Genomic DNA, 26,349 nt, shown 5'->3' with positions numbered 1-26,349 from the left:
TAATAATAATAATAATAATAATAATAATAATAATAATAATAATAATACTCCTAACTCCCTAAACCCAGAAAATATGTGTAAGGTAAGGAGTGAGAGAGATAAAGCAGAAAGAAAGAAGGAAAGGAACTGGGAGAAAGGAAAAAAAGAAAAGAAGTTCAGCCTGGTGCTTTACATCAACAGAAAAGATATCATGACCTGAGCTCCAGATGATTGAAATCGTGTGGTGGAGATCTGCTTTCTTGGGTACACGGCCTTATACACATTAACTTTTCTTCATATCTCAAATAGCCAGCCACGTGGTTATCCCAGCTAGAAGGTCTTCTTTCTGAAGAGCTGTAATTGGACAGTGAAAACGATTAGAGGTGTGAAGATAGGGACGGGTGATTTCTCAGTGATATGTACCAAAACACATCGTGAAGGTCATTTTTACCGAAACACATTTGAATGGAAGACTTCTAAGGGATTTTTTTTTAACTTCTTTACTTTTCCTGGAAGTGTTTCATCATACCCGAGAACTGTGTGTGTCAGGCTTCTTGGAAACTCTGGGACACAGTGTTATTTATAATTGTCATCTCTCGTTAATTGTAGACTGATTGTATGTTCAAATAATGTTATCTTTTGCCACACAGCTTTGTAACAGATTAGTGTTGTGGTTGAAAAAGTGAGCTTCTCAGGTATGAAGGAACAGAAAGAAGCCTCTCATATTTTGTTTTGTAAAAAAACACACTTTGCTTCATTATCACCCAGATGGCACAACTTTGTTCATAGAGTCAAGTACAGGTTCCTGAGCTTGTGTTTGAAAGTATCCATATTAATAAGAGATTATAAAAAAGCTCAGTTTTTGTTGTCCTGATCCCACCAGACAGTGTTAATACAATAGAGACCCAGTGCACTCAGCCGAAATGAGAAATAGACCAGAAGCTTTTCCGTTTGTGTCACTCACTCCATATATAGTTATCCTGGGAAGACTGTGCCTATACTGTCATAGCTGTTAGGAATGAGTTTCACTACGTGTATCAGGAAACCTGAATATGGTAGCTTGGATAGTGATTCACGGCCGGGCACGGTGGCTCATGCCTGTCATCCCAACACTTTGTGAGGCCGAGGCAGGCGGATCACCTGAGGTCGGGAGTTTGAGACCAGCCTGACCAACATGGAGAAACCCCGTCTGTACTAAAAAATACAAAATTAGCCAGGCATGGTGGCGCATGCCTGTAATCCCAGCTACTCAAGAGGCTGAGGCAGGAGAATCACTTGAACCTGGGAGGCGGAGGTTGCGGTGAGCCAAGATCACGCCGTTGCACTCCAGCCTGGGCGACAAAAGCAGAACTCTGTCTCAAAAAAATAAAAAAAGTGATTCATTTTTATCACGTAATGAAGTTCAGGAGTAGGAGGTGGATGGCATGAGTTCATCAACTTGATATCGGAGTTGAAATCTGTGATTCTCTTGTCTTTTCCCTTTGGGTCACAAAATGGTTGCTGCACCTACAGCTATCCCATCCCCACGAAGGCAGGCAGATTGAGGAAGGAGAAGTCATTTTCTCTTTGCTAACTTCAGTCTTCATTCATACGGGGGTATTTCATTCCTCTTCTCAAGCTGACTTCCACAAACATCTCATTGACTAGAACTGGGTTATAGGAACATCTTTAAGACCGTTACTGGCCAAAGGAAAAGAGACTGCTTTAAATTGATCATGAATTATTTTTTACCACTAAATTAGAGAGCTAATCCTGTCTTCTCTGAGATCAAGGGATATCTTCAGATCAAAGATAATGTTAGCTGGGAAGAAAAGGTCAATGGCTACTGGGTAGAAAAAGGCGATTGTCAGCCACAGGCATATTATAAAAATGATATCAAAGCTCTCAAATATTTCCTTCATGAAACTGGTTTGTTTTGTTTGTTTTATAATTGTTACCATCTATCTATCTTTTGCCCTTCCACTATTACATGTCCAGGGTCTTTTTTTTTTTTTTTTTTTTTGAGGCGGAGTCTTGCTCTCTCACCCAGGCTGGAGTGCAATGGCGCGATCCTGGTCACTGCAAGCTCCGCCTCCAGGGTTCAAGCGATTCCTCCGCCTCAGCCTCGCTAGTAGCTGGGACTACAGGCGTGTGCCACCACGCCTGGCTAATTCTTTGTATTTTCAGTAGAGGCAAGGTTTCACCATGGTCGCCAGGATGGTCTCAATCTCCTGACCTCATGATCCGCCCGCCTTGGCCTTCCAAAGCGCTGGGATGACAGGCATGAGCCAATGTGCCTGGCCCATGTCCAGGGTTCTTATACCTTGTCTGGGGTTCACAAAGAATTAAATGACACACAAGCATGTGCACAAGAAGACGTTGCTTGATAACAGGTTACATCTGTAAAAGTATATTCACATACACACCGTATACATGTGAAGACCAACTTCTGTATTGCTTTTCTTATGTAAAACAGATGTCACTCACAAAAATAAGCATGCATATGTGTGCATATACCTCTTAAGGTAGAGAATTTATTCACTGAACATTAATTGCCTACAGTGTACCTGGAATATAAACATATAATGCATGCTATGAATTCATCTGTCATTATAAATCATAGCTGGAAAAATGTCTTTTTCTGCTGAGCTTTAGTGAAAATTCTTTGTAATTTTCTGTCAAATAAGATGGAAATTTGGTAAATAACATGTATATTTTAATTAAGAATTTACTCAATAATGACATAGTTTCATTTTTGACCCTTTCTGAGTCATATTCATAAGAAGCCTTACCACAGACTATATAGGCTGATTGTAAACAAAGGTTAATTTTTATTTGTCTGGCACTTGGAAACTCATCCATTACAACCACCTCTTTCCTGCCATTTTCAACCCTTTTCTTTCCCTTCAACAGAGTGCCAAACATGAAATGACAGTGACCAATATTGACTTAATGTGGATGTTTAATAATGAAAAAAAGTGTTGTCATTCCCAGCATTAGTTACAAATGGCAGTAAGTGTATCGGATGGCAGCCCTGTAATAATTTTACATCCATCATTCTTTCCTGATGCTTCGCTGGCCATCTGATGGATGGGGCCAGCAGTGTTAACTCTTCAGAAACTGACACAGTGTATGTAGTTCAGCATTATGTAACACATGCTCCTTCCCTTAGATAAGGAGAAGGCCTGTGAGGAATTGTGAATTACAGGTTTTGCTTTTAAAAAGTGAATATGAAGGAACTCATGCCTCTCCAGTCAGTGGAAGTTGCTTCAAATAATGATTTATGGATGGGTTTTATAAATGTTGCCTTTAGCTAAAATGAATTATAAAAGTCAAATTAGAAATAGATATTTCAATAGCTAGAGAAAAATTATATAAAGGAAGTAGGCATGTTAGGTAAATCCTTCTGGAGGAAAATAAGATAGACCTTTGCAACAGTGTGGTAAAGCAGATTTTACTAGGGGTGCGTGTGTTTTTAAAAAAATGCTCCCAATGTTTTAAATCCTCTGGTTAGAATGTGCCTAAGAACAAATTAAAATAACGCAAGTGATTGATATTTTCTCTTTTTAAAGTGAGCATATATTATTTTTTAATCTCTACATTTACATGTAGTTACTTATTTGGTGACTTTAATTAAAAGATACACAAAACCCGAAGTTGAATATTTGCCTTCTTATTATCAGAGTCTCTCTACTCTGCAAATTTATATGAAATGAAAGGGAAACGGCTTTCTAGGCAACTGATTATTAGAAAATCTAGACCAGCTTTTTATGTGCAAGTTGGCATTTGATCCTTAGGTTTTCTTTTCTTTTGTTTTTCATTCATAAAACCTTCTTAATTCTGAGTATCTTAGCTAGGGAACACTTCTTATGGGACAGGAGGGGAGAGGAAAACCCCTTAGCGAATATTATCAGCACAGAGCAGCCAGTTTTCAAAGACCATGACAAAAAGGCAAATAGGTATTATGTCATCACCATCCATCACTCTATATGTCAGTCTTTCAATAATTCCAATCGACATTCTCGACAGGCTGATGCAAGTTAAAGGGGCTGTTTGTTTTTAGAAATTGAGTATAGGCTGTCTATAGCCCTTTGTTCTAGACGGTTTTCTTCTGTGTCTTTTCATTTCTTTATCTTTATTTCTTTTCTTTTTGGGGGTATTTAATTGAAATACATGCCGAGTTTGCAGACTGCAAAGATCAGAGCTGTTTTCGTCCAGCAGTGGTAACTATGCATTAAACATTTTGATTTGTTTGAGCTTGAAGTTTAGTCCTTTTTTGCCATTTGCTTCATGGAGTTTGTGTATATTTACAGCCTCTGCATTTAATGGCCACATGCCTTATTTTCACAGATGGCCAGTGGAAGACTTTTTCTTTCTCTTAGTATAGCCTGCTTTCAGTTTTGCTACATTTGTCACAGTGCCACTACTTGCAGCTAGCAAGTGCCCACGCTTGGTGGGGAGCAATTATGGTGTGAGTTTTTAAGGAGCTTTTTAAAGGTTTTTTTTTTTTCCAGTAAACTTTTTATGGTTTAATTTTCTAGCCTAGAAAAGCTGTGCATGTTTTCAAACAGAGAGTCTTGTGTTCTTTACATCATTCTGGTAGAGGGGTTAGTGTAGGATGGTCCAATAAAATGAGACTCATAGGGCATGCCAAATTGGGCTTTCAGAGAGACACCCACAGGCCTCTCTGATGATTGAAATTGTCTATTTGTTTAGGGATTCGAGGATCTGCTCACAACAGTACTTCTGAAAAAATAAGTTTGAAAACACCATGTATAGAATCATGTTGATATTTTTTAAAGTATATTTCCATAATGCATAGATAAAAGACTAAAAGAATACACAACAAAATGGCAACAATAGTTATGCCAAGGTTATGGGGTTGTAAATTTTCAAATGTATTTCCGCATTTCTGAATTTTCTGATTTTCAATAAATAAAGTAAGGCTCACTTTTTGTTGTTGGGCCAGAACTGCTCTTTATAAAAGCCTAGCCTATCAAAGAGAGGTCTTTCTTTTCCCCCTTGATTCTTTCCTTCTCCTCAAGATCAAACAGCTGCCCTCAAGACACTTACAGTGAAGACACTGAAATAATTAAGGAGAAGTTTGTTTTGCAGTTACCCTCTATATTTAGTAGATAGATTCTTTATTGTGTTTATGGCAAGCTATTTTACCAATATGGATTTAAAACGATTATGAAAATAGGAGGAATATCGCATTTATTTAAAGGGTCTCATTTAATCTTTCCAATCACATCTCTTCTTCTCCTCTTTTACAAATAAAAAATACTTGCTTATGCCTGTCATAGGAGTATAATAGCTATTGATATTTATTTTGTACCTTAACATTTTCTCATGGCTTTCCCTTCATATCTTGTTCTCACTCTGTAATGTAAATAGAACAGTATTCTTTGTTGAAAAAAAAATTTTAACTCGAGATTTGAGAAGAATAGAGGAATTCAAGTGGCAGATGAGTCTTTAAATTGAAGTCTTACAGCTCAAAGCCCAGTCTCTTTTCTAATGGAATATGGAGAGGGAATTCCAGAAAGTAACCCAGTTCCTGTTCAATTCGCTTATGCCCCAGCATTGGTCATGTGTAGTCCTCAGCACATTTTTGAGACTTGATCAAAAAAATTTTCTTTAAGCAATTGCCATCTCCACAATCTGCACATCTGTTTTCCAATTCTTAATTTTTCCTGTTTTTGCTCCTTCCTTCGTTCTTCCTGTCTTCACTGTGCACCAAACCCCATCACTGGAGAAAGAGCCAAGAAAGCAAAAACAATATACTCAATCCTAGTTACTTTGTTTCTCCTAGCAGCTCTGATAAAACAAGAGATGAAGTTTCAGCTATTCATTAAAAGGAGATTTAAAATATCTATTCTAATATATATATTTTTCTCTCTCTGTATTTAAAACTACCATGGATAGTTGAAAAGAGAACTATAACCCTGATGTGCCTGTTTCTATTGTCAGACCCAGCATTTCTGAACCAAGCCATGACTCTTTAAAATGGTCAGATTATATTTATTTAACTGAAGTAACTACTGGCTACTGATGCTACATTTGTGAGAATCCTGACAGTGTTATAGCTTTTATTCCATGAAAAGGAAAATTTGAAGAAAGTAATCCTATATGTTTCTGTAGCTCAGTAACCAAGTTACCCATTGTTTATAGAATAATTATCATCAGACAACATTCCACTTTTGTGTTTACATTTGGGTAGCCCTCCCACCAACTGGACATCCTGTGTAGGTTGCAAATTGTATTATTTTTCTTAGTTGGCCTCCTGATTTTCTCACATTAACCCTTCTGATTTGACTCAGTATGTATAACACGTCTGTCTGCCGCGGTTTGGAAGAAACACAACCTTTTCTTTAGATATTGGCTGAAGCCTGACCATATATAAAGACATTTAAAATCCTCGGTTTTGTTTTTTTCCCCTCCTGCCTCCCTTCTTCCACATGTACACACCATAAGCACCATGATAACAAAGAAGCAAGGGCCCATATTTTACTGTGATAGTATTCCTGTGTAAAGTTCTTGGTGAATTATTTGTTGTCTATACATTCTTTTGAGTAGCTTTTCTGTACATTACACATCCGGGCCATAGGGATTTTTTCCTCCCTGTGGCAGTGGTTTTCTGTTTTAAGGACTAAATTCGTAATGTTGAATGGGGATGTGTAAGTGTGTCTTTAACAAAGTACCTGAATTTGTAAGTGTAATTACTGCTGGACAGTCTCTTCACAAAATATGTCTGAAAAGCAATCAGATTTTTGTTTTTTTCATAATTTGAAATGTCTTCCTTGAATCTGAGAAAAGGATTATGGAATTATTGATTACAAAACCATAGCTTTAAGTGTTGAAACTTATTAATGACTTTTGAGAAAATTATCTTTTATGAATAGAGAAAGTACAAAAATATGACAAATTACACAAGAACCTGAAAAAGAGACTTCAGTGGAGTGGAAAGAAAATATCAGCAATAGTTGTCTTTAAATATCTTGCACATCTCCATGTTTAAAAAGAATCAAAGCCTGTTTTCTGTGAGATATGTGTCAAAATAGTTTTGTTATATTGAGTTCAGTCAAGTAGGACATAAAATCATAGAATTGAAGGTTTGAAAGAAAATGAAAAGGGCCTATCATTCAACCTTGAATTGCCTCTTCAGTATCTGTAATATGCTAGGCAGGTAGTCATATGTCCACCACTTGAAAATCTCTGGGAAGGTGGAAATTTCTTCCATCCTGAGACAGCCCATTCAACGGATAGGCAGCTCTGACTATTAGATCACTCTTCCTTCACTGGTTCATTATCTTTCACCTGATAACTTACAATCTTTGATCAGTGTTCTATCTCCTAACTACATATGGCCAAACTCTATCTCTGTTTCACAAACAACAGCTGTTTATTCTTTTTAAACGTGGAGGTTCTTAAGATATTTTATTTAAAGACAATGATTGTTGATTTTTTTCTTCCTACTCTACTCAAACCTTTTTTTTCAGGATCCTGTGTGATTTCTTCATTATGACAACAAGGTTTAATAGATAGGAGGATGCTCAAAAACTGAGATAAACTGAGTTAAGTCCAAGTAATTATTATCATTGAGTTTCCCTGGTCTGCATTCCAACACCTACTAAAAAAGAAAATGAGGCCATTATAACATTATTTTAGTGAATCCATACCAGCTTCCTGTCATTACCACAACCTCTATCAAGTGCTATGAACTAATCTTTATAGGTAGTCCCATCTTTTCTGGAGTATACATTAAGTGCTAAAGTCATATTTCCTCAAATTTCTCTCTTCATAAAAATCAAAATTAGATATTTGTCATCAGTTTTGAAATATTCTTCCCATTTTAAAATCAATTCTTTGAAAATCGTGAATAAGGATTCATCAGTATTATCAAGTCATTTTAATCTCTTGAAAAGTTATTCACCTGGACCAAAACTCTCAAATTTCTACACGGTGTGTTTCTTCTGAACCATCTTCGACTTTGTAGTACTTCTTAAGAAAACTTGATCTGTTAATACATTTCACTTGATCAAATTGCCTGATGAAACTAACCTGCTAAGAAGTTGAGTCAGAATTATACAAGCAACTTTTCATGAAGCTAGCTACCAAATTTTACAAAAGGAAATTCAATTCTGGAACAAAATTATGGGTTTTAATTCATGAGGGAATTCAGAAAGGGAAAAAAAATCAGTATTAGATAAGGCAGATTTTTGTGGGTGCCTAGACCAGAGGATGTATATGGACCTTGCCATCCCCTTAGTTCATATATCACTATAATTCTCAATGGAGAAAATGAATAGAAAAATTTTCTTCAAGGATTATTAAATTCCAGAGTACCAAAGGGTCTATGGATATTCTAATGGATAAATTCATACTTGATGGATGTAACATTAGTGACAGATCTCTTCAACATGTAATTTTGTTAGAGTTAGAAGAAAGTGTGTATTTGTGTGTGTATGTGTGTGCACACATATATAGTTTATATGTCATTTATACATAACTTACAAGAAAGCCTTTTCTCCCATTTTCAGTGTCATAATATGTGGGTAGATGGTTATTTTCTAAAAAAAATTGAGATATTTATAAGCAAGAGTGAAACGAGAGGTTAAAGAGTGGACATGTGCCTTATTTCTTTATACTTAAGCTGATGAAAAAAATCTCCAACTGATAAATCGTTATGACATTATAAATAATCTTTCATCTTCTTTGGTGGTCTGTGAGGTTCACATAATTGGAGGGTTTTTTGTTTCTTCTTTCTTCCCATGTCATTAATATAGTAGGAGACCATAAAGAAGTGCAACCAGAAGGGGTTTAACTGTTACCGAGTCAACATTTGACAGTCACACTCTATTCTGTCATTTCATGCATGTGCTTTTTATGACTTTTATAGCTTTGTGAGCTTTATTTCAGGGATGTCCATTATGATAGCTGATCCACAGCCCATCTCTTTGTGTATGTGTGTCTGGTAGAGAGCAAAGCTCATCACTTAGCTGAATCCCAGTTTCAGGGAGTAATAGATGACTTATCTACTCATGCACTGTTTAATTTAGGATTAGGTAACTAAGGAAATATCTACCTCTAAAGTACAGTTTTTGTGTTCTTTTGTTTTGACTGCTCTGTAAAATATCAACATAGGATGCCTATTAGAACCTTTGCAAAAATAGTGAATTTTCAGTTTTTTTTTTTTAAGTCAAAATAATGGAGCAGGGAAAATTTTTCAGTTTAAATATGTACTAGACTTACAGTCTGGAACTGTAACTCATCATGCCTGAGTATGAAATTGAAATAAAAAACAATGATTGAATATATTGTGGTAAATGATAGACAAAAGAGGAGAAAATTTTGACAATATTTAGAGTTGTTACCAAAATTCCCTTTTTTAATGCATATTTGGTTATACAGAATAGAGTTTATAATCATAACAGGCTACTTAATACTGAAATTTAACTATTTCTGTAATTCTTACTTGTTAGATTCCCTGTCTTTTCAATTTTCCCCACTGACATTTTAAAAATAACATTAAAAGTATATCTATATTAAAATTTTCAAACTAATGAGAATCTAACACATGTTTAACTATCATTTTACAAATTAGGATTCTGGGACTCAAGGAAGATAAATAATTTGTCTAAAGCAATATGGCTAATATATATGGCAGAGAGTTTGGTTAAAATGTGATATTCCTGATGCCAAAACTCATTGTTTTCTAACCTCAAAAATGTCCTCTTCCCATGAATCCCTGTGGCCTTTCGCCATTCAGAATGGTTTTTGGCTTAGAAGTATGAATTGATACTGACCACTTCCAATCAACAAAGTGTCCATATCTCTTTAGCTATTTCTTGGCTCCCCTTTTTGATTCCCACCATAGCCTGGGATTATGTGCAAACAGTACACATGCTGTTTTCCATTATGCAAGTCTGTGGATAAGTCACAGAGCACAAGACCAGCTACCAAGTAAGTTCCCCAAGTGAATAATACATTAATAATAGTTTTCTGTATGTCAGATTCTGGAGTTATTCGTTTGCAACGAGGAAACCATGTGGTCTACGACTTTCTTCTGTCGATGAGATACAATTCACTTGGATCTTTTTTCTTTTTTTTCTGAGACGGAGTCTCGCTGTGTCGCCCAGGCCTGAGTGCGGTGGCGCGATCTCGGCTCACTGCAAGCTCCGCCTCCGGGTTCATGGTATTCTCCTGCCTCAGCCTCCGGAGTAGCTGGGACTAGAGGCGCCCACCACCACGCCTGGCCAATTTTTTGTACTTTTAGTAGAGACAGGGTTTCACCGCGTTAGCCAGGATGTTCTCGATCTCCTGACCTCGTGATCCGCCTGCCTCGGCCTCCCAAAGTGCTAGGATTACAGGCATGAGCCACCGCTCCCGGCCAGTCTTTTTTCAAGTCAACATAAAATCAGAAGACTTTTTCAAGTCTGTTTTTAAACAGACTTAACCTAATGTTTCTCCTTGATCTCAGCAAACCTGCAGAGTTGTAAAGACGTGATTAGGCAGGTAAGACTCATCTTTGCAAAGGAATCTAGTTGTTATCCCATTGCTAGTTTTTATTCAAGAGAGAAAGCATACAGGTCATCTTGTTTGGCCCGTACCCCAGGACTTTTACATGTTGACTACTTTGTTATAATTAATCTCTTTTTGCCCTCTATTCTGACATCATTCAGCGCATTTCGAATTTTGGCGAGTATTCCTTTAAATGTGTTTACTTTTCTCCTTTTTTTGCTTTCTTTCTAATAAAAAGAAGGTAAAGGAGAGAAGACCAATCAATCTTGTCATTTTCATATCAGCATTCCTAAGTGCTGTGCTGGATTTGTGTTCCAGAATACTGATCTTTAAATGGGGGAATGGGATGCTATTTTTCTGCACACACTCTTGACTAACATGATTTTTATCAGAGCCGTGATTTTTATCAGATTATAAGATCTATATCACTAATATGATTTTTATCAGATTATAAGATTGGTAAAAAATTGTCACTTGTGCCCATCAACATTTGTTTTCCCAAAATCAGTTTCTTTGGTGTTTCCCATTTTCAACATCTTCCCACTTAACCCTCTGCTTACCTGAAATCTCCTGTCCTTCTTTTGTTCCAGCTGCCTGTATTTAGAAAAGATTAATTTATTTATAAGAAATTTGAGAATCAAAATATTACCTTTTCCAGTAGTATTTGCTCTTATGAAAAAAACACTTTTAAAAAAGGAAATATTTAACCCACAGAACAGAATCTCAAATGGTTGAGCATTATACATGATAGTGCATAGGTGAACTCTTTCAGAGAGGGGTTGGCCGGAGACGGGTGGGATTAAAAGGATAGAGTAGGAGAGATTTTTCTAGTGTGTCAGCACTTCTGCTTTATAACATTTGGCTGATTCTTTCCCCTCCTACATGCCATTCAATTGAATTTAATCTTTTGAGAACTATCCTTAAATCCAATTCATTCTTTCGATGGTTCAATATATTACCTAGACACCTAACCACATATAAATTTATATCTACTTTTATACATAAGTACTATGTATCAGCTTTATAGGATCTATTGTCATATGGAATTATAGGATAATTATTTTTTACTTAAGTTATTATCATCTCACATCAGTTACTTTGTCTTCTGAATTTATTGTCCACACTTTCTTTAAAAAATGTGGCAACGTTATCCTTTTGATTTGCATGCTGTTATAATCTGTCTTAATTAAAGGCATACCTCACATTCTCCAATTCCTGCAGTCACCTTTCCTTTTGCCTGTTCACGTCTGTTAGCTGAAATTACTATACAAAGAGTTACGAGAAAGTACAGCTTACTGTGTTGACTTCCACTATGTCCCACTGCCGTCCTCTGGAGAAGCATAGTAAGTTTTACTGTTGGGTAGCTAACTGGATCATTTTATTAATATTGGGTGCATTAGCGGTGGATAATTATAGGTTACTTCTCGCAAAAACTGAGTGTGACTTTCCTGCTCATATTTGTTAATTTTAGTCTCTTGGTAAGACAGCACAACATCTGTAGAGCTGAACTCAGAACCTTGGAAGTCGCTTAACGTGTCATTCTTTTTCTACTTTGATTGAGTTCATTTTGCTTTTTCTTCTTGAAAGACTTTGCTTCAGAATGGAAAACTCTCTAGAAAATGTGTAGTATTATTGCCCCATACTGTTAAATCAAAAGCTAAGAGGTGATCCACGCCCAGTACATTCCTCAAAGAGAGTACAGTAAAGTCTTCATTGACCCAAGGACTATCAGATCATGTTGATGGAATGTGTGTGTGTGTGTGTGTGTTTTCAAATGTAACTGTCTTTTGTTTTAACAGCTACATTTACTGTAAAGAAAGTCTGTTAAGCTGGTGTCCTTGATGCTCCTGAGCTCAGCTGAATATATACAGCCGACTCTCTCAGCAAAAGACATCCAAAACATATAAAGCAGCTGAAAACAACAACTTCACACACAAAACAAATCGAGTCAGATTCTACAGTTTTAAATGCGTAACTTATTTCAACTTTAATACTATTTAATTCTATAGAACTAAAGTTAATATAAACTATTTTGTCTCCAGTTTCTCTACTGTATTTTATACTGATTGACAATTTTAAAATAGTTTTCTATTAACTAATGTACATACTTTGATGAATAAAGTGCAGGAGTTCCAAGGCCACTGACTTAAGAGATTTTTTAATTTAGTATGTACAGTTGTCACATTGTCAAGGACTTCATTGAGATAAAGCATGTACTGTGTTAAGAATTTCAATATCTTATTCGTTCTTGGTGGGAACATTAGTTGGGCCCTTTACCTGTAATACAATTATCTTAAATCATTGATTACTTTCTGTGAACATTTTATTGTGTCAATAGCAGTTCTGCAGTGTATGTTGTTCAGTAGTATGATTCATGACTATGTTCCTCAGGAAATGAGGTGAATAATTAATTATAAAGAAACTTGAGACAATGTTATGAGATCCAATGGATGCATTTCTGAAAACTGTTGTGGTACTACATCATCCTCAGAGCAGTGCTGGAGAGTTCAAGAGAAAGTTATCAACCTTTCATTATAAGCTTTTTCTGTTCCTAAAGTCACCCAGTTTCTTAATTTGACAGTAATGTCTCATATGGTTTAGATTAAGCATTATCTTTTTCTTAAAAATAATTTATTTTGAAATGCTATGTTCTCCATGAATGTGAATCGTGCACTGCATGCTTAAACAACTTGATGTCTCTGTAGATCTAATTTTGGTATATTTGTATCTCAAATAATTCGCCAACTCAATATTTTGGCTTAGCAATCCAAATCAAATTGTGGTCCAAGTAGCAGGCACTCACATTGGATGTACAGAGACTTGACAAGCAATTAGCAATGAATATTTAAACGTCTTCATTACCCTTGCATGAGGAATGCAGATGGCATTTGGGAAGATGGCAACCAGAGGGCACTACTGTGAATTATGTTTCTATTATTTGGTCACCTGACTATTGGAAGACTTTCTCTGGGCGTCATGCCACTCCTATACTTCTACTGTCTGGCCAAAAATAAAGCAGACATTCCAAATGTAAAACAGGTTGCTTCCATGAAATTTCTGTGCACATTTTGTAATTTGGGAAGGTTGTCTCCAAGGATCCCGGCATACATCCCTTAGGCACACCAAACCCAAACGCCAAGACTTTACAGGGGTCTGTGAGAATCAGAGTTCCTTCAAAAATCCTGCTGGTCATCCCCTCAATGACTTCAGGTGAATGTGCTGAACGTAAAAAGGTGAATATATCAACATTGCATCCTTTCCAGGAGCTAATGTATAATTTATGTGGCCCAAGAAAAAGAAAGTCTTCAAATAATTTTAATTCCTAGACTGATCTCTCATTATAATTTTTTTAAAGGAAAAAACAACACTGGAGAGTCTGACTCAGCAACTGGCAGTTAAACAGAATGAAGAAGGGAAATTCAGCCATGCAATGATGGATTTCAATCTCAGTGGAGATTCTGACGGTTTGTGAAAATTGTTCATATACTAATAATGCAAGAAAGTGTCTATGTAGTGCTAATTAAAACTGCTAAAAAATAGACTAGACAGCCACCTCATACCTGATCATTACAGTAAGAGGTCACATATACTGAGCAGTTCCCATGTGCCAAGCACTCTGCTGAGTGCTTTGCATAAATCATCTCATTTAATTCCTAGTCAACCTAGGATAAATCCCATTGCAGAGAAAGAGTCTCAGCCTCAGGAGGTTTGAAGCATTTTCCCCCAGGTCACAGGTCTCTAAGTGCCAGAGGCAGGAATTGAATTCGAGATGGCATGATTCTAAAGCAAATGCTCGCAAATGCTTAGCTTCCCAGGCTCAAGTGATCCTCCCACTTTAGCCTCCCAAGTAGCTGGGACTATAGGTGCATGCCAACATGCCCAGTAATTTTTGTTTGTTTTTTGTTTTGTTTTGTTTTTTTTAGAGATGAGGACTTACTATGTTGTCCAGGCTGGTCTCAAACTCCTGGGCTCAAGTGATCCTCCCACCTCAGCCTCCCAAAGTGCTAGTTTTATAGGCGTGAGCTACTGCATGTGGCCTCACTTCCCTCTTTCTTGTACCCAAAACAAACTTTTTCAGAAATTTGTTTCTATCGGCTCATTTTTAAGTTTCCATTTGTCAAGCCCTGACCAGAACACATGGCTCAGAGGACATTTCCACGATAGTTTCTTACATTTTGGAACCCTTCTCCCCAGTGCTATGTACTACATAGTCAAGTGTCCTGCCCACTCTCTATAACCTAACTAACTAGAATCCAGCTGCACAGCTTTATGCTCCCTTCTCATAGGCCTTCAGACTTCTGTTTTCTGTATCATCTCTGAACATTCTAAACATCCACAGTGACAACAAATTAAATTGATACTGTGATTTTTAATAGCATAGCAAAGAGGGAAAAAGAAGAAAGTGCTGTTCTTCTTATACAATACCCTGACCGGGAACATCTCTCTACTGGCAGGTGGCATCCATGCATTTTAAGCATTCCTTTGGTGGTACCGCCCTCAACTTTGTTACTACTACAGGGAAGTTCCCTGCATATAGAGAAGAATGCACAAGGGCAAACCAGTGAGATGCATACTTTGAGAGGGGGTCCCCTTGAAGCCTCCAGTATACACAGCTGTTTACTCTGTGCCTTGGGCCAATTCTACTTTTAAGACCAGGTCTATACTAATCAAGGGACTAAACAAACCTGAACGTTGAAACACGTAATTCTATCAAAACTGAATTTTATTCAATTAGATTCAATTTGCATTTTTCTGGGTCTAATGTTGCAAACATTTTCTTCTCTTTTCCACTTCACTTAGCTCAGATAAACCTAGCCTATGTACATTTAAAGAGCTTGTTTAGATTTGATGAAGACACATAATGTTCATTTTATTGCTTATGTTGCTGTAAGGTGTAAGAACAAGAAAAGGCAGATGTGCAAATGATCATTTGCTAGTTACAAACCCATTTTAGGAAGACGTTGCCATATATTTGCACTTATTTTGTCAATAAAAGACAATTACTGGTAATAACACATTTCATAAATTTTAAGTTGTATTAGCATGATAAAATATACCCACAGTAATCAGCATTAAAACATCAAAGTTTTCGTTGCTGTCATTACCTAAATTCAATCATCCTTGTATGTGAAATATTTTCCCCTTTTCATTAAACCAAAGAGCATGTTATTAATGAAAAATATTGAGAAACTTCACCAACAGGTGTGCTATGTTTTGAACGTGCTGCTATAGAGCCCTTCAAGTTTGGGCAATTTTGTTTGATTCCTGTGTCTTCAAATTTAAAAAAAAAAGAAAAGATGTGGAATGAATACAAAGCAAGAAAAGAAAAGCAGTGGTTTTGTTGATAATACAGTCTCTACAAGTCCCCAAAGTATTTTTAACTTTTTGTATACTATCAAAATACATCTACTTATTTTGTGATAATACCAGTGAAAACCTACTGTCAGAGTTCTACTGGTTCTCATTTTCTCTTTGCCTAAACTCAAGTACCTTGGAAGCAATTTAATCTGCTGAAGCCATTCTAAGGAGTCACATAAGGCTGGAGGAGTGAATGCAGCTTCCAAAGCTATCGTTGTTAACTCTTGAATTGTGTTTTATCATCGGTGAATCTTTCTTACTTATTGAAATGTAACTAACTGTCCATGGGACTCTTTGGATAACTTTAAATATTAGGGGGAAAATTCAAAGGAAATTATTATTTTTCTCATCTTAAACATGTGACTGTAGACTCCTTAAGAAACTAGAGGAATGTAGCTGTTCATTTGTTCTTTTCCATACCATTTTTACATGTATTTTGAGGGGCAGACCTGTCATTGCTGTATCAGCATATGTCATGCATTTGTCAGCATATAATTTCAAAGAGAAGCCAATTATATTACAGGGAAATACCTATATTGTTTTTAACCTCAAAATTTGGTCGGTGTTTTTATTTTTGTAACCTCGGAGAGAGAAAGAGAACATAAGGTACTATATGTTCAGACAGTCTTTAAGTAGCAAAGATATATCCTCCCCTATAATCATCCATTCTGCCAAATTGATTTGTGCTTCTTTACCTATTTAATGTTTCTACACTACTGGTATGCCTATTGATTTAATCTGACTATCCTCTTTCCGAATTGCATCAAAAATCACATATCGGAGTTTAGTTTATTTTGAGCTGTTGAAAGTAAATGGTGAAACAGTCCATTGAAAGAAAGAGAAAACAGATTAGAAATGGGTTAAAAATACAAATACAACATTTGCCACCACAAGGCTTATCACAAAAACTTCATAAACAAGCATCTGTCTTAAGAACTGGAAGTACCATTATCAGAAGTACTTTTTCTTTTCAGATATCTTAACAGACTGAAAAATAGGAATGCAAGGAAAAGAGTTGCCAGAAGTTTTAACACTAACACGAAGTGATGTTTCCTGTTTTCAGGAAGTGCTGGAGTCTCAGAGTCAAGAATTTATAGGGAATCCAGAGGGCGTGGTAGCAATGAACCCCACATAAAGCGTCCAATGAATGCCTTCATGGTGTGGGCTAAAGATGAGCGGAGAAAGATCCTTCAAGCCTTTCCTGACATGCACAACTCCAACATCAGCAAGATATTGGGTAAGAAAACCATTAAGAATTATGTGCCATATGGAATAAAGGTACTGTTCTGTTTTCTGCCTCTGCGGAAGGGTCCTGGATTTGGAGGCCACGCAGGTCGTGTTATCTGCTTATCCGGAAGCATTCTATGTCCATTGAGAAATATACGTATTTCTATAGCTCATTTAGCTGTTTGTCTTCATACTAATTATTTTAATGCTTTATCTTCTTCAAAAATCTAGAAATATTTTTACTAAAGCTGAGGAAAAAAGTTGCTTTCACATGAGCCACTAGATATTGCTACTGATCATTTGTATTCATTCCCTTGCATACTATAGACAACTTATTGTTAATCTTAAGGCCTCCTTCCTCTCTCATCATCCTCTGTAACAGAAGGAGTTTTATTTGCAGAATTCATCATGTTGTGGGGGTGAGGGTGGAGGTGGGGAAGATGTTTGTTCCAGTGCTATAATTGAAAATCAGTTTTAGATTTTCAGAACACAAGAAGATGTGGAGTGTACATTTTTACATTTATACTTTTAGTAACCTTAAGTACTAAAGGTACTTTTAGTAATACTAAATGCTTTTCTGCCATTGCAACATTCAATTTAACAGAAAACAAAGTACACATTTATTCTACCCACACAGACACTGAAGCACACAGAAAAAAATGGTTGGGGAGAAAGGGTGCTAATTATAAAGATACCTATTATAGACCAATTCAGGTCCCAGGGGGAGAAAGAAAAAAAGAAGATTCCATTGCTTTTGTGCCTTATCTGACATCATTATCACTGTCATTGTCATTCATCACTGTCTGATGGCCAGATACTGGACAACCTAAGAAAATTTTGATTATTCACTCTGTGACTTCTAAGAGTTAAGTGACAAAAATAGAAGAGAAACATTTTATCAGAAAATGTTGGCTTTAACAAATAAGTAACAAAATTTGTCAAAATTATTAAAATTTTATTAAAATTCATAAGGCACTTGGAATTACACGGAGTTTATAAAGATAGATAGTATCACTTTTGGTTCATTACTGCTCATCTGTAAATGGCAAACACAGGCATGAGGTTTTGTTTTGTTTTGGAGATGGAGTCTCGCTTTACCGCCCAGGCTGGAGTACAGTGGTGTGATCTCGGCTCACTGCAACCTCCACCTCCCGGGTTCAAGCAATTCTTCTGCCTCAGCCTCCTGAGTAGCTCGGATGACAGGAGTGGGCCACCATGCCCGACTAACTTTTGTATTTTTGCAGAGAGAGGGTTTCACCATTTTGGCCAGGCTGGTCTCGAACTTCTGACCTCAGGTGATCCGCCCACCTTGGCCTCCCAAAGTGCTGGGATTACAGGTGTGAGCTACCACGCCCGGCCGCATGTTTTTGTGATCCCATATTCTCAACAAAGGTAATAGATGCCACCTAGTCCACAAGGTGCATTTGTAATGGGATCAAAACAAACCATTAGCCACTTAAAATTGTGTCTCATTTTTCACCTAAATAAGACATGAACGTGCAAAGCTTTCAGTAGTATACATAGAAAATATGAAAATCTGTGTGTAAAAATATATATCATGCATAATTAAAAACTTGAACTGATCAAGAGGAAATACACATTTTTTCACATCTCTACCAGCTCTGATCTATTTTTCCCTTTTGTGACTATATTCTACCTTCCATGTGAAATTTCCCGTCTTTAAAAAACAACATACCAGTTTCATTCGGAAAAACTCTAGAAAAGAATACTTTATGTAAGCATATTTTGTGTTTTAATATATCAGTTATTCCCAAATTAGAAATCCAAAAGTGTCAGAATAAAAACCAAGTTAAATACTAAGATTTCAAGACTGTCTTTACATTATTCAATTCATGTGTCTGAATACCGAAAAGGTGATAATCATTAATTAAAACTATCTTAACTATAAGAGAAATACCAGTTTTGATGATAAGAAATGATATTTGAGGAAATATAGCAAAAGTGTCCATGGAAAAGAGATGACTGGCTATGAGAATTCCCTTCTGATTTGAGGGAAAGAACATTAGAATGACCACATGATTATATTATAATAGACAACATGAAAGAGAATACTGCCTAATTTCAGTCTTGCTGATGAAAATGTATTCTTTAAAGACACAGCATTTATATTTAGGAACAAATAAAACATTGAGGTGTTTTGGGCCTCAATATTTAGTCACAGCTTTAAATAAATAAGTGATCTTCAAATATCCACAAGATCATTCTAAATGACCCATTCCATACAAAAGTACAAAGAAAGCTTGATGTTTTCCTCTTTGCTGATTGTTTTGGATAACAGCCTCCGACAGCATGCCGCTAATTCATTCTGCTTAAAACAGGCACTTGAGCTGGGTTGACATTTTACGTAGTCTCTGGGGATCCTAGTTGACATTTTAAAGGGCTTCTAAGCATTTTATAATACCCTAAAATCTGGTTTTAATAAGCCATTCTGCTGAAATTGTTAACATAAGGAATCACCTTTTACTGCTTGGCGCTAGATCAGGGGAAGAGGGACATCTTTTTCCGATTAGATATACAGTAGTTGAAGTAAAATGTGCAAATTCACTGCAGACCCCATGGAGATGACAGTGTTGCTCAGCTCAAACTCTTCACTTTCAGTGTATTGCCAGATTTAGAAAGGAAAGGAATAATCATTGGACCTTATTTTTTCCCCTATTTTGAGCATCAAATACTTTTGATCGAAACTTCCTCTTTTGTCATCAGGAGGAAAACCCAATTGTCCTTCTCTGCTTTTTTATTCTAAAACGACAACCTTTTGAAAGCAGCAGGGAATAAACTCCCCGTAGTACATCATCAGTCCAGAGTAAGCAGCCAGCAACGCCCAGATCAAGTAGATATTTTTTCTCTTTTTTTTTAGTGTTTATCCAAAATACTTTCCTACCATTCTCATCAAGTGTGTTTCAGGGGTTAGTTAACACCTCAGCTGCATACAATGGTTATAGTACCTGCAAAGCCATTGAAATCAAAACCAAACTTGTCAGTTGGTTAACCTAATTCAAGGTTACTATTTTGAAAATGAAAACTGGATTTACCACCAAATGGAAACAAACACCGCCCTGTACTGTCATAAAATATAGTAGTCAGCCATTTGACCCAGTTAGTACTTAGGCTATCTTAATTCTTAGTTTTGAAAAGACTTGGAATTATTACATGGCCATACTTTAAAGTGTAATTTAGGATTCAGTGATACTCTCAAAGAAATTATACTATCAAGAGTTAAACTATTTTATAATTCCCGTTCATGCCAGATTTGGAAGCCAATTTATCTGAGAATTTACACATCTTTTATTATCCCATTTCTTTACATACACGCATCTTATTTTCTTTTTTTTTTTTTTAAGCCAGACCAGCTTTCCTTAAGTGAGTCTAATTCCTCTTTCCACCAAAAGACCTCCACTATTCTATTCTTCCTCAATAGGATGCTCTTCTCTTTGTGAGCCCCATGGGAGTCATTTCTACAGCAAAGCCTTCCTGACCTGCAGAGGACTGATCTTGCCTCCTTATCATCTGTTCTCTTACCTTCCTGTACTTTCCACAACTATGAAGAAAATAATAAATTTTGTAATTACATATTTAATGTATATTCCCTGACTAAATATAAGCTCCAAAGAGACAGGAACTATAACTTTCTTTATTCACTCACTACTATATATTTAGTAATGAATGCAACATTATGTACATAGTAGGAAATATACAAACAGCCCTTGCATTCCAAGGCAGATTACTTCAAAGCATAAACATTTTCTTTCCTTTGAGAGGCCAAAGCCTTTTGGCGTATAGATCATTTAAACTTAGGGAAGAATCTTTGGCACTTCCCCTTCTAATTGAAAATGCTTGGCTGGGAGTGGTGGCTCACACCTGTAATCCCAGCACTTTGGGAGGCCGAGATGGGCGGATCACGAGGTCAGGAGATTGAAACCATCCTGGCTAACACGGTGAAACCCCGTCTCCGGTGGTGGGGGTGTCTTCCACCAGGTGAGGCTGAGGGAAGGGCGAACCAGGAGGCAGAGTTGCATGGTAGACCTACTGCACTCACCTGTCTCAAAAAAAAAAAAAAAAAAAAAAAGAAAATGCTGGTTTCGTTTTTGAATTTTGGGATAAAGCTAGCTAATAAATTTTATATTAGATCAACCATCCTTGATCCATTTTTCAGTGTATTCCTATTTGCGAGTTATTTATGGTAAGCTCACTTTCCACTCCCTGATCTGAAGTTCAAAAAACTGGTATAAATGCTTGGAAGAAACTCCATGAAAACTTTGGTTGTTCTAGTTCAGTAGGATCATAGCCGTATCTGTGTTTATATAGGCCCTGAGAATAACATAATGGTATTCAAGTAACTTCAGAGAATAATGCAGGGCCAACAAGGAGTTTGAGATTGTACCTACAAATGATATGGCTTGAGCAGCCAACTTAATGTTGGATGATGCTATTTAAACAGAAGTTTACGAAAGGAATAGAAAAAGAAACTCTATTATTTGAACTGTAACCTGAGTTTATATTGTAAATAGAATAAATTCACATTGGCTTTCTAGATTTGGAAAAATCTATATTTACACCCATGCAATACAATATCTCTTCCAATGGAAACATTTCTAAGGGAAGAGATATTGCCTCTTTCACTGCATGCTTTAATTTAATAAATGTAACAGCCCATATTGAGGAACTCTCTACATGTGTAAGGAAGAACTATTCAACAGTGAGCTATTTGCATTTAAGATATGGAGTTACGGGTGAGTAATGAACTCATTCAAAAGCTTCTAAGATCTTACTTACATGACATTTGAAGGCAGGTATAAGGCCATTTGGTAGGGATATCCCAGTTCCAGTTTTTCGGTCTTGGTGCATTCGCGTTGAGTTGACATGACTATTTGCAAATAAACACACTTCATCTGCAAATAGATTTTTAAATCTCTATTAAAAAAAAAAAACACTATTACTACTACTTCTATTACACATAGCCATACTGACAGAATCCAAGTTTTAAACCATATTTAAAATGTGAATTAGCATAAACTATTTTTATTTAAGCTTCAAACTTGTCTTCTTTAATCCCAACTAAATTCACACCAAAATTAATAGTGAAAAGAAAGGGGCAAAACAGTTTGGGTTATTATTACTAATGCAGACTGTATCATGGGAAGTGGCATCTTTGTATGTTATTGAAATTGATTTATTAAGAGAAAATCATAATACACATTTACAGTAATTGTGACCTCTGCTGTATTTTATATAGTAGGTGGCCATATATAGGAAAGGACATACATTACAGCACAATTTAAGTTATATCAAATCTGAGTTTGAGTCACAGATCTGCACTTCAATAATTATGACCCTGGCTAAGTTAGTTCATCTATTTGAATCTCAATTTTCTCATCTATGAAAATAGATAGAAATGCTGTCTATTTTATAAGATTGAGGTGAAAGGTAAGAAGAAGATAACATATGTCAAGGTTTTAACACAGTATCTGGCACATAGTAGTTACCCACTCCATGTTTATTAATATTATAATTTTAATTATAATTAAATTTTTAATAAAATGAATTTTTAATTACTACCATTCCTGTAAGCGTAAAATACTTAAACATTTTGGGGAGGATGAGACTACATGATATATGTTGAGAACTTCTGTAGTAAAAAACATCTCCCACATAAAAATATGCAATAACTAGATAATTAGTCTCAGATTCAAAACGCGTGATAACATATCATGTAACTTTTCTGTTCACATGTGAATTATATCATGATCTAATGTAGAAATGAGAAATATATCCATTAAATTGTCTATGAGCTTTAAGGGACATAATACAAAAGTTTGGCTAGAATGCAAACCAGAAAAAAAAAAAAAATACTGCCCGGTGTTTATATCTTTAGGTACAAAACCACCACCACCTCTGTTCTTGTGGGATCTCACTAATCAAAAACAGGTTTATGTATTTCTGGGTTTTGGCTAACATCTCTACTCTAGATTTTCTTGTTCTCAGCCATATCACTTTCTGGAATGCTTAGAAGCTGTGCAAATTGGAATCCTAACCTCCTTTCTTCATAGGATCTCGCTGGAAAGCTATGACAAACCTAGAGAAACAGCCATATTATGAGGAGCAAGCCCGTCTCAGCAAGCAGCACCTGGAGAAGTACCCTGACTATAAGTACAAGCCCAGGCCAAAGCGCACCTGCCTGGTGGATGGCAAAAAGCTGCGCATTGGTGAATACAAGGCAATCATGCGCAACAGGCGGCAGGAAATGCGGCAGTACTTCAATGTTGGGTATGGACCTTTTAGTCATTTTTCTCATGGGGCAAACTTCCTGTTATACTTAATGGGATGTGAAACCTATTTGTTCAGTTGCAAAGAGGCATTTTGAAAAAGAAAGAATCTGAGCTCACAGTGTTTTCAGAGACAAATAGTCTCCCACATGATCTTGAAAAATATGTCCATATGAATCCACTGCAAGTTCCTAGCTCTACCATGAGATTTGTTAACAACTGGTTTAAAAACAAGATATCTACAAGTAAACGATTTTGAAGTTTTCTATTAAAAACTTAGAAGTATAACTGGTTCTTTTCTTCATTGGTTTGCATTACTTCCTAAGCTTCACCATGATAAATTCTAAAACTAACAACTTTGTTGAGACAATACAAAATAAAAATCAATTCAAAAGAAAAAATACTTATTTCTAAATATAGAGAGGTTAGTGAGCTATCAAGGTACATGTGTGGCCTTTGTGGATCACACAAGCTAGGGATTATATTTAGGGCATAACAAGGCTGTGAACAGGAGGTTTCATTCTGAATTGAGAACGCAGCTCTGAGATGTTTTACTATGCTCCCGTGGCAAGGTTGTTGACAGTGTTGTAGATGTGCTACAGAAATGCATTGCTTCTATAGAATTCTCTCAAAAACCAAAAATAAAGTTGTTCATATTTGAAACAGAAGTTAGTTTCTAAGAGCTTCTTAGAATAATAAATATTATTCTAAATATGGGCAGAGAAGAACTCATAAAACCTTTTCAAATCTGCTCTGTCCCCTCCAGTTCCTTGGAAAAGGCTGCATGCTCTGTCCGGGGATCTGTGATTCATATGCAAGCACATGACTGCTCACAAAGCTAAACAGAAAGCCCAACAGTTCTTGGGCAAATAGTAAACCTATGAATGAATAAAAACAAGCATAAATGCACATCATCTATTCATCCCTTCCAATAGGACCACCTACATTATTTATAGGACCAGGTGCAAAAATGAGGAGACAGGGTCTCTTGTTAAAAAGTTATTAAGAATTTCAAGTCTGTGGCAGCACAACTTTAAACCAAGTTTGGGACCCTAGTGCAGCTGCACAGTTTGTACATCCATGAAGCTGCTCCTGCTTCCTACCACTACGAGGCCAAAACTGTTTCAGAGACTCAGTGGACAGTGTGAATTTGTTCAGCTCTGGTGTGTTCTGGGCAGTAAAGTTTTATTTTGAGAACTCTAATGCTTTAGGATTTTCCCATTAAAATTTAATTATCTTTAGATTTAATTCTAGGGAAAAATACTATTTCTGCATGTTATAGTGAAGGAAAAATGAACTTGGAATTAAGGACCGGGGTTCTTCTGCTTCATCTGTCTGCATGTCAGTTTTTTAATAAAACAGTAGTAACAAAACAGGATTAAGAATAAGATGGACAACACATATAAATGTCTTGTACTCTATAAAGCACTACATAAAAGTAAGGTATTAGGCCTGGCGCGGTGGCTCACGCCTGTAATCCCAACACTTTGGGAGGCCGAGGCAGGTGGATCACCTGAGGTCAGGAGTTCGAGACCAGCCTGGCCAACATGGTGAAACCCCGTCTGTACTAAAAATACAAAAACTAGCCAGGTGTGGTGGCAGGTACCTGTAATCCCAGCTACTTGGGAGGCTGAGGCAGGAGAATCTCTTGAACCCTGGAGGGGGAGGTTGCAGTGAGCCAAGATCATGCCATTGCACTCCAGCCTGGGCAACAGGAGCAAAACTCCATCTCAAAAAAAAAAAAAAAAAAAAAAAAAAAAAAAAAGAAAAACAAGGTATTAAAGTCAAAGTAGGATACAGTTTGAAAAATGTTAGGCAATTAGATAAAATTAGTACCTTAGAATTGGACATTGCTGAGCAAATTAATTATGTAGTAAAGTCCACATCTAACTATTCACTTACCCACGACGTCCTTTTGGAAATTCCTTTCTTGACAGGCAACAAGCACAGATCCCCATCGCCACTGCCGGTGTTGTGTACCCTGGAGCCATCGCCATGGCTGGAATGCCCTCCCCTCACCTGCCCTCGGAGCACTCAAGCGTGTCTAGCAGCCCAGAGCCTGGGATGCCTGTTATCCAGAGCACTTACGGTGTGAAAGGAGAGGAGCCACATATCAAAGAAGAGATACAGGCCGAGGACATCAATGGAGAAATTTATGATGAGTACGACGAGGAAGAGGATGATCCAGATGTAGATTATGGGAGTGACAGTGAAAACCATATTGCAGGACAAGCCAACTGATAAGGGTCAAAAGATTGTTGTGACCTTAGGACTTAAAGAAGCCCTAACTGGTTCATCCTTACCAGTGGCCAAGCACATTAACTTTCTCATACACTGACTGTTACTTTAACTGTTAGTCTTAAATAGTTGGGACATCAGCTGACTAATAGACCTCAGCCTCAAAAGGCTTGGAAAGAAAAAAAAAAATACAACAAGCAAACAACAATATCAACAACAAGAGATTGAAATAAGCTATGGGTAAAATAATGCCAGTAATTCAGCTGCTACATCCAAGCACTGAAGTCTTACCCGTCAACTTTTTTTTTTTTTTAAATAAACTTTATGGCTGTTTGTTCTACAATGTTCTAGAAATTCTCACTCAGGTACACAGTGCCAACAAGTGGCTTGTGAATGTGTTTTGTTGTTTTGTGCTACAATTTTTAAAAAGAAATAAGTTTTGTTTTGTTTTTTTGGGGGTTTCTGGGTTTTTTCCTTTTCTTTTTCTTTCCTTTCATTTTTTTTTTCTTTGTAATGCACCTGACAGAAAAAAAAGAAAAATGAATTTCTCTTTACTTCTCTCCACCTTCTCCATCTCTACACATTAAAGATGGAAGTCTGTGCATGAGGGGGAAGAGGGAAATAGAGCCTGTTTTTAACTTCCTTGCTATCCACCACGAAATAAGCAATTATTTTCTTTAGAGGACTTTATCTATTGCACACCACACTACATCTTTGAGCAAGTGCCAAATTTGTACTGAAGTGTTGACCAAGTTCATTTTTA

At 36.6% G+C, this 26,349-nt stretch overlaps 1 protein-coding gene across 3 annotated transcripts in view; it reads left to right on the top strand.

Annotated features, from left to right (window-relative positions):
- Nucleotides 1-25,929, top strand: part of SOX5 (SRY-box transcription factor 5) — a 415,087-nt gene extending 389,158 nt beyond the window's left edge. For all 3 annotated transcript variants that reach the window (XM_032159826.2, XM_032159831.2, XM_058442055.1), the window contains 4 exons: nt 13,835-13,943; nt 16,901-17,074; nt 23,133-23,349; nt 25,286-25,929. In XM_032159826.2, coding sequence (XP_032015717.1) covers nt 13,835-13,943; nt 16,901-17,074; nt 23,133-23,349; nt 25,286-25,589 — 804 coding nt within the window. In that variant the 3' untranslated portion in view covers nt 25,590-25,929. The remainder of the gene's footprint in view (nt 1-13,834; nt 13,944-16,900; nt 17,075-23,132; nt 23,350-25,285) is intronic.
- Nucleotides 25,930-26,349: the final 420 nt, after the last annotated feature.

This window comes from Hylobates moloch, unplaced genomic scaffold (genome assembly GCF_009828535.3).
Source record: "Hylobates moloch isolate HMO894 unplaced genomic scaffold, HMol_V3 SCAFFOLD_8, whole genome shotgun sequence".
Classification (NCBI taxonomy): domain Eukaryota; kingdom Metazoa; phylum Chordata; class Mammalia; order Primates; family Hylobatidae; genus Hylobates; species Hylobates moloch.
This window is presented reverse-complemented; position numbering and strand designations above follow the sequence as displayed.